Genomic DNA, 15,680 nt, shown 5'->3' with positions numbered 1-15,680 from the left:
AAATCCTACTTTTGACGTGGCACATAGAGCAAATATGGCGAGTCCGGTCTTAAAATTGATGCATTATATTATATTATAATTTAGGTAAATGTTAAATTCTCTACCAAGTAGCAAGTAGGTAATAAGAGAGGGGTAAACGATTGTAAACTCTCAAAATTTGTATCGACTTGTCGTAAAACTTGGTTTTTACCCGACTACGGCAAAGCCGAAAGGAAGGGTTATGATTTTAGCAGTCTATGTATGTATGTATGTGTGTATGTTTGTATCCAGATTCTGTGTGTTCCACCGTAGCGCCTAAACTACTGGGCCGCTTTTGACGAATGAGGTGTCAATTGATTCGTTGTAAAGGCCCGGGTGACATAGGCTATATTTTATACGAAAAAAATCGGCCAGTCGGATGTTACATCAAAAAAAGTGAGGGTCTTAATTTTTTTAATTGCTATTGTATCGAGTGGGGTGTCCAAGGAAAGAGGAGAAAATTCTGAGTTCATAAATATAAATATAGTTATTAAAATATACCAAGCAACAGAAACCTCATTTTACTATAATTATTATTTCTCATACAGCGCCATCTATTGGCCATTCACGAGATCACAGTTAGTCGTCTCGCATCAAACGGAAAAGTTTCAAATAAAAAAAAAGTTGATTAAACTATAACCCGACTACGGAAAAATGAGATAACTTGAACCCGACCTGGTAGTACAATAAACTAAAAAGAAAGAAACAAGATAGGTGCTTAGTGCTATCATCGTCTAGAGTAAGATTCAATACAAATGCCGTGGTCGTGCGTTGTTGACAGCAAAAAGAAAATATTCTAATTTGGTAGACAAATAAAATCATTGGGAATGCCGTCAATCAAGGATAAGAAATACGCTGTCGACAACGCACGACCACGGCATTCGTATTGAATCTTACTCAAGACGATGACAGCACTAAGCACCTATCTTGTTTCTTTCTTTTTAGTTTATTGTACTACCAGGTCGGGTTCAAGTTGTCTCATTTTTCCGTAGTCGGGTTATAGTTTTTTAAACTTTTTTCTTTATTAGTTATCGATTCGTTTAGTTGCCACATCTGCCTCGGTCTCTGCAATGGCTTGTGCCAACAGATCCTACTCAAATTATTATTTGAACTGTGGTAGAAGATATTGGTGAATTACCTCAAAGCGACCGCTCCCTCTATGTATTGCTACGGTCAGTCGCAATTGTGTCTGGTCGTGCAGCGCGGGCTGCGAGTGCAGGTGTACGTCGCAGAACTGGACTGAGAATTGCTTCTTTGGCAATCCTAGGATCATAGCTAGTGTATCCCAAACTGCTACAAGGGTAGCAGCAAAAGGGTACGTATTTTTTCCTATAGTAAAAAGATCCAGGATTAACCGTGATATTACCAAAATTAGTCATATTGTATTCCAACGTCCAACCAATAATATATTTACCTTAAAACTTGAAGCTATAGCTAATGTATAATATTCAAAATTAATTAACTTAATAAAATAGTAACTTAATCGTTTATTATGGTATGATTAGTTGTAGTAAAATTTAGGGTTAGGAAGATGCATAGAAGGTAAAAGTCTTACAAATTTGGTATTACCTCTTACCACATGTCCTGTCAAATAACGATGATCGTCGTCGTGGACAGATAGGACATGCGTGCAACACGCTGATACTTTTCTATCCGCATTGTCATAATAAATCGCACCCCTGAAACAAATTTTCTCCAGTAAATACTAATACAAGTGTAAATTAAAAATTTGTAACATCCCGATGAGTGAAGGTTAACTAGAAAAGAGCTGATAACTTTCAAACGGTGGAACCGATTTTCTTGGATTATAGCTAAAAACACTTTCGATCAAGTCACCTTTCAAACAAAAAAAAACAAAATTTAAATCACTTCATTAGTTTAGGAGCTACGATGCCACAGACAAATACACAGATACATAGATACACACATCAAACTTATAACACCCCTCTTTTTGGGTCGGGGGTTAAAAATAAACAAAATTGACATAGTATTCTTTAAAATTAAAAGACTTACCATTTTTCATTATGTGCCCATTCTACTAAATGTGATAGCATCGGTGTTCCAGTGGAAACTGGAAATTCTACTTTCGGGTAAAGCGCCTGCACATGTGCGCTATACCCCGCCATGTAGAGACTAAAAATACACATATGAATTGAACACTATTAAGGAAAGTCTGAAATCTGAATTTTACTGCTAAGCAAATAGAATTAGAAATTTTTCTTATGAATAGAGATAAAGGAAACGGGTACCCGATCCCGTAACGACAAGTTTATAAGTTTATAAGAACACAAATGTTCTTCCACCAGTACTGAAGCTGGACTACATCATCCTATTACTTCGAATTCTGCAGCTGGTGTCAACTATTTTGGAATAAGTCAATCCACCTACTTAATCCATATATCTAATACGCACAAGATAAAGTTGAAAGCTAGAACCCCACTGCGATCGCTTAAACGCTGAATATTAGAGTAAAATTGTTTTTCTGTCGCTTGGTTTATTTTAATGTTGTTGCGCATTTATATTCACGAGCTCAGAATTTTCTCCTCTTTCATTTGACATCCCACTCGATACAATAGCAAAAAAAATTTTTGGAGACCTCCAATTTTTTTGATGTAACATCCGTTAGGTCAATTTTTTCGTATAAAATATAGCCTATGTCACCCGGAACTTTACAACGAATCAATTGACACCTCATTCATCAAAATCGGCCCGGTAGTTTAGGCACTACGGTGGAACACGCAGGATCTGGATACAAACATACATACAATACATACATACTCGTACATTCATATTATTACATACATACATACATACATACATAGACTGCTATTTAATAATTTAACCCTTCCCTTTGGCTTTGCCGCAGTCGGGTAAAAAGAGAGATTAAACTGATTCATCATGAAATATCTAAAACTACAATTTCTACGTTTCTTTTAGGACATAGGCATCAGCTAAGAAAATATTTTACGAAAATTTACGGCTAGGGGGGTAAAATACAAGTTGGCCCTTAACTGCAATTTCACTTGGTGGTAAGGGATGATGCAGTCTAAGATGGAAGCGGGCTAACCTGGAAGGGGTATGGCAGTTTATATTAAACCCATACCCCTTTGAAGTTTCTACACGGCATCGTACCGGAACGCTAAATCGCTTGATGGCACGGCTTTACCAGCAATGTGGTAACTGGCCACGACCGAAGTCTCCCAACAGACCAGACCAGAGATTAAGAAGTTATAAAATTCCAAACTCCTGCTGGAAATCGAACCCGGGATCTCCCACTAATAAGACCACAGCGCTTACCACTGCGGCAGGAAGATCGTTAAATAACGAAGGTCTGACCTTCACGGGCTCTTAGTACCTACATTAAGTATGTAAATTGCGATCTCTACAGGTCTATTACGGTATGAAGTCTGGCCTTTTGGCAATATGTTTTAAAGCGGGAAAACTTAACCTCATAGGAAATAAGAAATTCTACGCGGTCAAGTTCAGGGGCAACCGCTAGTTGACCAATTAATTAAAAAAATCATCTTACTCTCCAATTGCTTCTAATAGAAACTGTGCATTGTCGGGGTGTCCACGTCTTGTCAGTGGCACATGTCTGCAGGATTCAGGCAAAGCCCGCTTGAGGATAGCCTGCAGGAGACCGTGCGGAGCTATCTCCACCAACACTGCATTTGATGGGATGTGTCTTAATGTCTCTTCGAAAAGTACTGCATTCTGCAATAAAAGTTTTAACTTTTTAACCTTAATTTCTTCAAATAGCATTTATGAGGAAGTTTTAGTTGTTTATTTAAAAAATTTTATGGCACACACATATTATGTACGGAAAGACAATGCAAGATACTAAAGATACTATACAAAAGGGTACAAAGGCAGCCTTGCTGCTAAAGCAATGTCTTACAGGCAACCATTGGTGAAAGGATTTAATTGAACAGAGCGCGGGATGGTGCAAATAGTAAAATTAATAAGCACATGAGTACATAGACAATTGAACACACATAGGTACTTATTGCATAAAATAAATATATAAATACAGTATTATATAAACATCATGTACCTATGTAATATATATACACCAAACATATATACATGTACCTATATAGTTTTAATTCCGTGAGTAATAATACTAACAAGCAAATTGTTCGTGTGATACTCTGCCGATGAATATTTGGCAATCGGGTCATCCCACATTTCTTCTGGCACTGATGTAGAAAGCCAGCGTTTACTGCGTGCTTTGGGTAATTTGATCACTTCACCCAAATATTTGAGCAGGCCTGGACCTATGGACAGTTGAATATATCTAAACTTGGCACCTAAAAATTCTGCAGAACGGGATAATTCACCTTAGTAGAGAGGTTATTCGGTAAAGACGGCGTGGCCTTCCATTTTTTACTAAGCTTTGCTTTCACCACAGATGTTCTTTGAGTAATTCTAAGCATATCTACTCCAGAAAACATTAAAAAAAGTACTTACTGTAGACTGCTGGGTGACTCAATCGTTTTTCTATTACGAATGAGGTTACTCATAACTGTACTCTTTTGGGTAATGTTGAAATTCTTATCTTCTCCGCCAGCTCGTTTGCTCGCTATTTTTACTAAAAAAATCTATTGAGAGGCATCCGAAATAACCGATTAAAAACTCTTCTTTATTTTATTGTACGCGAAAGAAAGCCCAAATTTTTGTTTCTCTATAGTATTATAAGATCCGTTTTAATCTAGCGTCCAGCAACTATTGGAAAATTTGAAACTAGCTAGCCCTAGCTAAACTTACAGTTTTCAACCCCCGACCCAAAAAGAGGGGTGTTATAAGTTTGACGTTTGTATCTGTATCTGTGTATTTGTCTGTGGCATCGTAGCTCCTAAACTAATGAAGCGATTTTAATTTAGTTTTTTTTTTTGTCTGAAAGGTGGCTTGATCGAGAGTGTTCTTAGCTATCATCCAAGAAAATCGGTTCAGACGTTTGAAAGTTATCAGCTCTTTTCTAGTTACTGTATGTAACCTTCACTTGTCGGGGGTGTTATAAATTTTTAATTTATACTTGTTTTGAAATGAGGTGAATGGCAGGCATGTTTACATCCTCCTCTCTCCCGCCAGAATTACTCAAAGAACACCTGTGGTAGGTGGCAAAGCTTAGTAAAAAAATTAAAGCTTCGATCCAATATTCACTCCAATACCTAAACTATTCTGGTAATAAATAAAACTTTACTTTTTCTAGCGATCTCTATCGCTTTTCGGATGCGCAGTCGGATTCTCGGGTAGGTTTTATAGCCATATTACCTACCTGACGTTTGTGACCTCGGCCTACCTAATCTGTATAGGTACCTGCATTAGCTATGTATCGCGAGTGATATGCAATGTTCGAGCACGGTACTTCTTTAGCGAAGATTCCTTTCGCAGTTAGCTGAGCCACGAATCCTTTCATAATATCAGCGGGTCCAGATATTGTGCTGGAGTTAGGACCATTGTGGCAAGCTACTTCGATCTCTGGTGGACACAATTTAGATATCTGTAACAATTCAATCAACGCTCATGTTAGCATTTAGCTCGGCCATCGCTAAATAGCACAGATGCTTGTAATTACTACGATAATATACAAAAGAATAATAAATTATGGAAAGCCTAAATAACTTCTCTCTAAGGATCAGTTAAGCTGATTTGATGATCTAAAATTTACATAATTAAGCCACTTCTAGCGTCAGAAAATTGATACAGGGTTATTTAACTCACCCTCACTCAACAACTATGCCTGATAGCACGAGACATCCGTATTACGGTCATGTTTGGAAAAGGTGTGTAAAATAGATATTTAGGGATTGACTAGCTGATGCCCGCAGCTTCGCCCGCGTGGATTGGTCAGATCCCCTGCAGCATCAGGATTGAGGAGTTGGACTCCAAATTTTTTATGAAACAATGTCACAAAGTTCCTCTATCGATTAAAAAAGAAATGACGCAAACCGGTTCAGAAATCTCGGAGATTTCGGTGTACATAGGTAGAAAAACACAACTCCCTTTTTGAAAGTCGGTTAAAAAAGTAGCCTATGTTACACCCTGGTCAATCCTCTACTTGTCTGTGAAAATCCCGTCAAAATCGGTTCAGCCGTTCCAAAGATTAGCCTTTTCAAACAGACAGACAGACAGACAGACAGACAGACAGACAGACAGACAGACAGACAAAAATTTTAAAAACGTGTGATTCAGTGTTGGTATCGTTCAAATAACCATATGAGCTTAATATGAGGTAGTTATTTCGAAATTACAGACAGACACTCCAATTTTATTTATTAGTATAGATATAGACACTAATTTGTGTTTTCAGCCAGATAATATAAAATATGCTATCGCGCAGCGTGTTCTTACCTATACTTATAACTAACTGGACGATTTCTGTGCATCACTACGCATAAAATGTAAATGCGAAAGTTTTTTTATTTGTTGGTTTGTCCTTCAATCACGTCGCAACGAAGCATCAGATTGACGTGATTTTTTGCATAGATATACGAGTAAGTAGTTGCAAACCCGAAAAATGATAGTGGCTACATTTTATTCAAATCTTAAACAGAGTGTACCTAGAATCATTGTTTTTTCAAGTCGGCTAAAATATGTAGATACCTGTTGGTAGCCAACTCCGACAGCAGCCATTGATCCACGTATGAAAGGCGTCTGCACGGAGACCAGACCGCGGCTGTATGCAGACAGTATCATTTCCTCCGCGGTAAAGCACCCGTCTGCGTATGCGCAGCCTAGCTCACCCACACTGTGTCCTGTGAATAAAGGAGTTATTTTTGAACAAAATTTCTCTTTTTCTTTTCTTTTCCTGCTTATTTTAAACCAGAAAGACAGGATACAATAGTTAAAGCTAACTCATAGGTACTTCCGAGTTTTTGTTTAAAGTTGTAATAGTAGACTAGTGAGTAGGTTTAGCACTTGGCTGCAATTAAACTTGCTAGCAAATTAAGGCGAATGTGGAGCCTGTTAAAATATTTCAAACACCTCGCTATTTCTACTGAAAACTACTAGGAAAATCAGTTAAGAAAAAATATTTTACCAATAATCATGTCGGGAAAGATTTTGAGTTCATGTAAAACTTCCGTTAGTCCAATTTGAATAGCAGCGATTCCGACGAAAGAGTTGAGAATATTGTCAAAGATTGTTTCGTCTGTAGATGTGATTATGTGCACAATGTCCACTCCTTTGGGTTCCAAGACACGCCGACATCTGTTATTTTAGGCGAAAGATTATTGGAATTTTAATAAATTACCAGCATTGACTTGCGCACAGGAGTATACAAAGTAGCCAACATAGTTTATACAATTACGGCTATTATGATACGTCTTAATTTGTAAGCATAAGAGCATGTAGCGCGCGCTACTGTCGTGTTTGTTTTTTTAGATATTCATCAGTTCATTATTTCATCAATACCTCAATATAAAAATGTTTATTTTCCTTTTTTATGTATACTTTATTGCACTCATAGTAAACATACAAGGATCTAAAGGTACGTTTACACGCTTGCCAAGGCTCGACAAGCATCCACAAGCCCCAAGCGTTCACAAATGTCGCTTGGTATTTGGAAGTCGTTTACACGCTTGCGAATGCGTCAGTGTGCTACGGACATCCAAGCATGGCGGACACTGAACTTATATCGGCTATTACGTTCAGTTTAACTTACTTTAATTTCAAATACAAGCAATCTCAATCTCAAAATTACTTTTATTTCAAATACAAGCAATCAAATCTCTCTTCGTTCGACCAGCCACTCGTTTTGAATAGAAAACTAGACGTGCGTTCGTCACGAAATCACAGCGGCTAATAAAGGCGCGCCAACGTGTAAACACGTCGCAAGCGCTTGCCGCAAACGTCCTTTGATTTGTGTCAAAAAACCGACACTAGTCCATCGGATACAAGCGCCCGCAAGTTCACGCAAGCCAAGCCAAACGGCCTCTTTACACGCTTGTGCTTGTGGATGCTTGTCGAGCCTTGGCAAGCATGTAAACGTACCATAATAGCTGTAGCGTGCAAAGGTTGTCTTTGATCTCGCTAAAGCGATCTCTTCCAGACAGAAGCGAATCGCGAAAGCACGGGTTAGTGCAGCAGCATCCAAATGAGGTCCTAGTTAAGTATGTATAACATATAACTGTAAAATAGACTACTACTACAAAATAAATATAAAATGTTTTACACATTTGCAATTTTGAAATTTTATACAATGGCAGATCTAAAATTTCCTTCAGCACTATGTTTTATAACCGTCAACATATTATTACTACCATATATTTTCAATGAATCAAAAAAGCGGTGGTAGTCTACTGCCCAATGTTTCTCCTTGGCGGAGGGTCCGGGGTTTGATTTCAGGCTCGAACTTTTCGGAATTATGTGCATTTTAAGCAATTAAGTATCACTTAAAGACAAATGTGGAAAATTGTTCACAAACCTCTCAATGGCCGCAGCAAACACAGGAATCCTCATGAGCTGAGCTCCCATACCGGCCCACTGGGAGCCCATTCCACTGTATACGAACCACAGAGGTCGCTTGGCATCGTCGTAGTAGTTTAACTTTTCATGTAGACATACAGTTTCGTTATTTTCACTTGTATCTTAAAATAACCATTAAAAATATTTAGAACTCAACTCCAACTATAGGTACTCGTATTCTATTATGTTAAAGTCCGAAGCCGAAATGCCGGTACATTGCCATTGAACTAAGCATCCTCAGGAATGCCCAGAGCGCTTTATTCAAAACCTAAAACTTTGTCTTCTACCTAACTAGTTATGAGGTCTAAAATCTACAAGTGCCTAAATGCCTAATCCGTCGTGTTCGTCGTACCTACCTCTTTCCTATTTTCGCGACGACGACGATTTCCGTGATAAAAATGCTTTGTGAAATCGGTCGAACTGTAATCGGATTTCGGTTTCGTTTTGATATTTAGGTATATCGGTCACATGCCTATAAGCCTGCGCTTATTACACTAGCACAGGCAGTAGGCATTAGGCACATTTAAAAATTAAACAACATTACACATTTAATACTTTTAACATACTTAATATTAGATGAAATGTATTTCTATAAAAACACTCACCAAGAAGAATAAATCCTCTTCCTAAATGACCAGAAATTCTGGTTTTGTGAATATTACGGAGTAAGGCCAATTCCTCTGGATCAATAGGACGAGATTTCAAATCCTGAATCATCTTCTCAACAGATGATTCTTGTCTGCCTGATAGAGTAACTAATTGCGGGAAATTTGCCTTATACCTTGAAATATCCTTAAAGAAATGTTGGGTCAGGTTAAGTTTAACAATACATATATCATCATTATAATACAGTTTTGATTATGTGGTTTTGGAATGCTTAAAATTTTGTGTACTATGAATATTTTTTTACCGTTGATATTACCGTACCTACAGTACCGTAGGTTTTTACCGTAGATTATTTATTAAGAAATCAAAATTAAAACAAATTTAACAAGCCTATATACACACGGACGAATTAGCATGTATCATATAGTATTCGCATAGAATAATAAGCTAGTACTTATCATTTGTAATACTACATCGATCATTGGTACAATATTGGGTTAGGTTTACCTTTGGTTTGTAATGGCCATTTAACAGGACATGAGCATTACTTCCATTCAGAGAGATATTATTAACAGCAGTGTATGTCCGTCCAAAAGTCTGATGATCGGTAACAATGCGCATACGGCCATTACGCAAAGCATCTACATCTTGTCTTGGCGAATCACAGTGCAAATTGCCCGCGAGCTGCCCATGGTGATACCCTAAAAGGACCTATTGAAAAAAAAATTGCTCTGTAAGTATAACTTGCTCTGCTACGTATTTTACTTATTGTAGAAGGTTTCCCCAGGACAATTATTATGCTAGTAGATGACTTTGCATACGACTCGACGAGTACCTACATAGCAATTTCGATTTAGGTTCAACGATCATATTATCAGGTTTAAGTGGTAATAATAATCGGTATTGATGACTTAACGTGATATCCGGAGCGCGCATACAAAGTAGATACTTAACCGTACCGTAACCGGTATCTAACCGCGAAATTACATTTTTAATTTGGTTTTTCGGGATTTGTAAACTAATACGACAAAGTAGGCTTTTGGCATTCCAATTGCGCCATTAAAATAAATATAATGGCAGTATCATCTTTACAGGTTTATGTAAAAAATCTTTACTAAAAATTGTTCAGTTTTTGAAATTAGTCAAAATAATGAGTTTGGCGTGAGTTATTCACACTTTATTAGTCGACACTATGAATAATTTATTAAACTGAGCACTTTCAAGTAAAGATTTTTATATACAAATCATAGCGTTTCTGTTCACCTTGGTGATCGCTGCTATCCCCGATGAAGCTTCGGCATATCCAATGTTTGACATAACACTGCCCACTAAAAGAGGATCACTTCTGTTGGTACAGTAAACTGTTTCAAATGCCTTTAGTTCTGCTTTATCAGCTTCCGGTTCAGCTGTAAGTAATTAATTACTAAGATAAATGTATTTTTATATTGCCTCTGCCTTCAGAAGTTGTATACATAAACAAAATGTAGTAAACCAAAAATAAGTAATGTAAAGCTTTACCAGAAATATAAAAAAACTTGCTCTGGGGGCGCCACTAATATATGGTTTGTGGTCACTAAACTAAACTTCACATACATTTGCAGTAGATACACTATTTTGTTTTTTTATTAGCATATGTATTTCATTTCGTCCTGCTTCCTTATTAAGGAAGTATAAGCTACTCCTATGGTATAAGTACCTATACATTTTAAATAAGTATTTTTTTGTTTGTTTGTTTGGATCTAAATGTTTTTACTAGGTCGGCTCATACCTGAACCAAAGGCTTCTACATATTCAATAGCTTGTGGCAGTACTTTCGCTTCGTCATAAAACTGTCTTATAAAGTTGGCCATGTTTTCTGGATCTCGATAAAAACCAAATCTTGGACCTGCTTTATCTCGAGGAAGTGAAATAAATTCATTTTTCACATGTACAACATCGGCATAAACTCTGAAATAAGATTGAATAACACCTGTATCACATTCATTCCTAAAAAGGAAGAACTAAAAAATGGGCTTGGCACTTTATTATTCAAGAATCTGATAGTGGAACCTACACTACGCGGTTGGAATTTGGATGCCATGTGAGCCTATGAGACTTCGTAGTAAAAATTATTGAATTGAAATGAAATAAATTAGTTTATTTCTTAATTTTTAACCTTATGATATGACATCCTTAATAATAATAGGTATAAACCTATTTTTTTCGCATGACGTACCTTAAAGCATTTTTAGCTTTTTGAAGGAATAGAATGCCAATTGCCTCAGATATAGCGCAGCCACCAGCTTCAGTATCAAAGGATTTCGTTTTACCATCCATACTTATCTTCGTTGCTCTAAAAGATAAGAATTTTTCATTGTGAACCATTGAGAATTAACGATGATTAAAGTAAGATTATTAATTTTATTAGATGATAATGATAAGTAATTAATCATCGATAACCATCTAAATAATTTTTAAATACATATCAAAAATTGCAAAACCGGCAGGAATCGAACGTGCGCCTTCTGGGTTCGCGCCCGACGCTCTACCCACTAAGCTACAGCATCGCTTACTGCCAGTAATTAATTAATTAATTAAGTGTATCTACATATTCCTAAGGAAATCCATACTTCCATACTAATATTATAAATGCAAAAGTGTGTCTGTCTGTCTTTCTGTCTGTCTGTCTGTCTGTCTGCTACGTTTTCACAGCCCAACCACTGAACTGATTTTAATGAAATTTGGTACAGACTTGGGATACATCATGGAGGACATAGGCTACTTCTTATCCCGGAAAATTGAAGAGTTCCTACGGGATTTAAAAAAACAGAAATCCACGCGGATGAAGCCGCGGGCATCCCCTAGTTACATAATATGTATTAAATAATACAATCATGATTTAAACCAGCTACGGGAAGTCTACTGCTCTGATAGTTTGATAAAATGTGGCGATTGCAATCACCTCTGATTGGCTAACTATGTATGATACTATTGCACTTATGACAAAATGCACTTCTGTATAGCAATAAAACCATAAAATTTACACCATACATTGAGCCGATCACGGCTATTGCGCTTGTAGCAATGTGATATTCCCAACTTTCTGACAACGTGGGAGATCTTTTAATCCTATTTAACATTATTTAAAGATAAAATTAGAAGTACCTTCCATAATGTATGGTTGACTGAGGATGCAAGCAAAGTGATGATCCTCCGACGATGGCAGCTTCACACTCGCCGCGTTTGATGGCGAGGTAACCTTGCTCTAAAGCTTTGATGGAACTGCAGCCGGACTCATTGATGGCCAAAGACGGACCCTTCACATTTAACCAATAAGAGATGCGGTTGGCATACATTGTTTTAGAAACCCTGTCAGAAAAGAATAATTTAATTACTTAGTTATCTATTTATCTGCATCTGTGTTGGCCAAGTTGTCGAACACAGTTGATGGACACAATACAAATAGGAATAGAACAAGTTTATTCAAATAAAACTTTTACAAGTGCTTTTGAATCGTCACCTACATCTACGTTGCGTTTGTTCAGAATGCATATCCTGCCGAGAAGAACTAGCAATAAACTCGGCGGTTGCTTTTTTCAAATAGCCAATTTAAAATGTTATGCCATGTTTACTTAAGTAATTGCAAAATGTATTTTGTTACCGGAAATGTATGTAATTCAGTCGTTCTTTGGAATACCTAGTCATTCTATGAAATAGGTACCGAGTTTGTTTTGGCATATTAAAATATAATTATGTAATCTAATACATATTTACCATGTCATACACTTAACTGCGATCACCGGGTGAGCACGCAGTCAAGGACTAACTTGTAACTAAAAAACCGGTGTCGGCCATCTGTCTACTATATTTGTACGCCGACATGGCTAATGTGCTGAACTATGTTTCTTAGATTTAATACCGTATGTACCTACTTATACACATTATGCAAATAAAGAATTGCATTGTACTGTGTTGTATGAGTCGTGCTCTCAAAATTATGGACGCGTATGCATTATGGATATTTATAATGATAATGACGATGACAATAGTTTAATAATTACAACTTATACAAACCCTAATAAAGAGATTCCAAACTTTGCCTCATTCCATTCACTGATAACTTGTTCAGTTTCAGAATTTTCGTTACCGATGTAGATACCAACTTTCTTTCCAGAAAGCTCTTCCGGGCACATACCTGTAGGTAGGTGTAGAAAATATAATTCGTTAGTTAAATACAAATAACCAAAAGCTCCCGCCCGAAGAGGCGTCCCGCAAGTGCCGCAGAGATGTCAGCAAGTGTCGGTGCTGCCCACGATTTTGGTTGGCATTTGCTTAAAGTTAGAACAATAGTTGCAATTTAAAGGTGTTAATTTTACTAACACAACTGAACTATAGACTCAAACGGAGCCGGTTGAAAGTGCGAGGACGAAAGAGCACACAATCTATACATATAATAAAATTGTAGAAAAGTGGTGTCTGTACAATGGAAATATATAAAAAAAAGTAGCAGGGGTTGTTATTATATCGATGCCGAACCCGAAATTGTAATTAATTTTTTTTTGTTTGTTTGTCTGTTTGTCTGTGTGCTTGTGCACGCTAATATCAGAAACGGCTTATTCGATTTAGATACGGTTTTCACTAATATATTTTAGTAAGCTTCACTTAACATTTAGTGTTTATTTCATGTCAATCGGTTCATAAATAAAAAAGTTATGTCAATTTAAAGAATCACGGAAATATGCTGCCCGAAAAGTCACTATTTTACGCGAACGAAGTCGCGGGCACAGCTAGTTTTAAATACGATCAAAAGCTCTGTATCTGTACTCAACGCCTAGACATAGAACAACAAAGACAAGCGGCAGGTCGATTGTCCGACGTTTTGCACGATAAATCAAAAACTATTACGCATAAAAATATATAAAAATCTGTTTTAGAATGTACAGGGAAAGAAAACCGTTCATATTGTACCCCACTTGGCTTTGAAAATATTAATTACACATTTTAGTTTTTTTTTGTAATGTAACCACAAATTCACGGTATTCGAATTTTTTCCTTTACTTGTGCTAGCTAAAAGACCTACCTACCTCCCAAACATGATTCTAGGTCAACGGAAGGAAGTAATCTATAAACTTTCTTGATAGACATGACAGACGGACACTCAGACAGATAGACAGAAAGACAAACAACAAAGTGATCCTATAAGAGTTCCGTTTTTCCTTTTGAAGTACGGACCCTAAAAACGTCAATCGGCTTTTTTCTGTCCGCACGCCAGCAATTTCGAACGAGAACGGACGAGAATAAAAATCGCTGGACAGTCTCATACTGTTAACGAAGTTCTGCACTAACGAAATTCTCATGCATCTCGTTGACCAGCAAATAAAATAATCTCACCAGCATCATAAATAGCTTCAAATGTCTTTTCTAACAACTTGCGGGTCATCGGTTCCATGTTATTGGCAAGATGGTAGAACACTTTGAAGAACTGCGCATCGAATAAATTAATTCCAGGCACTTTGCCCGTGTACTGAGCTACTTCGGGGTGGTCATAATTCCAGCGGCTGTTCTCGTTGTTTACTGGGTTTATCTATGGACATAAGACAGGTTATTTGATCATTCATGTTTTTAGGTACCAGAGGGGTGATTCGATAACTCAATACGGAATGATAGTCGCGGAGCTCATTTGCCATTTATTTTTAATCCATTGAATGTTTTATACGAAAAATTATTTTAATAGCACTCAATAAGCAGCAGTGTAGAACCAACCAATGTCAAATGAGCTTGACGGTTATCATTTAGCGTTGAATACTGAGTTAGCGAATCAGCCTGCATGCCGGCCTCACTTGGTCACGTCTTGACCCGAGAAATTAATGTCGATGGTCACGCGTCCCTTTACGACACTTATCTCTTAGGAGACAGAGAGTTTGTTTGGCGCTGTGCGAACTAATTTTTTATTTTCAACTTCGCTATTAAGTATAATTGCATACTAATAAGATCCAATTCAATATAGACTAGGTATATCGTTTTTTTTTTTTAATTTAGTGCGACAATACCCTATTAAACAAAATTTGCCTGCATTTCAGGCAAATCTGGAATCTTTTTGCAAAGTTCTGCAAGAAGTTCTTCCTGCTTAGGTTTTTGCCGCCCATATTCGCCGTTAGGTTTTACCTTGTTATACAGAATATCTGATAGGTCCTTCACACTATTGGAATCTGGAAATATACCCGCCATTCCAGATATTACGACTGTATCATCGCATCCATCATTTGCTGTTCTCTCCTCTTTTAATAATAAGTTTTTTGGCGTCGGTGCCATATCATCTGAAAGATTAAAATAAGCGATCTATAAATTAAGTTGTAATTAAAAAAAAAACACGACTGCCCTGCCAAGAAACGAATTATAATTGAGAAAAATACCGTACCGCAATAAGAATGCCATACAGCCGCCAATTTTTTTTAAAATAACCAATATCACTCGAAATGATAAAGACTAAGATTTCTAACGATGCCCTATACATCCTTCCACTTGCTTTAATTTTTATTATCTCCTCACCCTAAGGTTGCCTGGAAGAGATGGCTATTTTAGCGATAAGGCCGCCTTTTGTACATAAA

General features: G+C 37.0%; 1 protein-coding gene across 1 annotated transcript in view; it reads right to left on the bottom strand.

The window, feature by feature from the left end:
* The window catches only part of LOC123871199 (fatty acid synthase-like), a 30,962-nt gene extending 15,563 nt beyond the window's left edge, over positions 1–15,399 (bottom strand). Inside the window, exons 1-18 of the mRNA XM_045914841.1 lie at positions 15,238–15,399; positions 14,464–14,656; positions 13,147–13,267; positions 12,238–12,441; positions 11,309–11,425; positions 10,862–11,040; positions 10,357–10,499; positions 9,601–9,804; positions 9,093–9,279; positions 8,447–8,609; positions 7,061–7,230; positions 6,625–6,776; positions 5,338–5,521; positions 4,147–4,295; positions 3,548–3,732; positions 2,032–2,151; positions 1,588–1,697; positions 1,157–1,347 (exon numbers count right to left, since the gene is read on the bottom strand). Coding sequence (XP_045770797.1) covers positions 1,157–1,347; positions 1,588–1,697; positions 2,032–2,151; positions 3,548–3,732; positions 4,147–4,295; positions 5,338–5,521; positions 6,625–6,776; positions 7,061–7,230; positions 8,447–8,609; positions 9,093–9,279; positions 9,601–9,804; positions 10,357–10,499; positions 10,862–11,040; positions 11,309–11,425; positions 12,238–12,441; positions 13,147–13,267; positions 14,464–14,656; positions 15,238–15,384 — 2,919 coding nt within the window. The 5' untranslated portion in view covers positions 15,385–15,399. The remainder of the gene's footprint in view (positions 1–1,156; positions 1,348–1,587; positions 1,698–2,031; positions 2,152–3,547; positions 3,733–4,146; positions 4,296–5,337; positions 5,522–6,624; positions 6,777–7,060; positions 7,231–8,446; positions 8,610–9,092; positions 9,280–9,600; positions 9,805–10,356; positions 10,500–10,861; positions 11,041–11,308; positions 11,426–12,237; positions 12,442–13,146; positions 13,268–14,463; positions 14,657–15,237) is intronic.
* Positions 15,400–15,680: the final 281 nt, after the last annotated feature.

Source organism: Maniola jurtina, chromosome 13 (genome assembly GCF_905333055.1).
Source record: "Maniola jurtina chromosome 13, ilManJurt1.1, whole genome shotgun sequence".
NCBI classification, from domain to species: Eukaryota; Metazoa; Arthropoda; class Insecta; order Lepidoptera; family Nymphalidae; genus Maniola; species Maniola jurtina.
The sequence above is the reverse complement of the archived record's forward strand: the minus strand, read 5'-3'. Positions and strand labels throughout refer to the sequence as shown.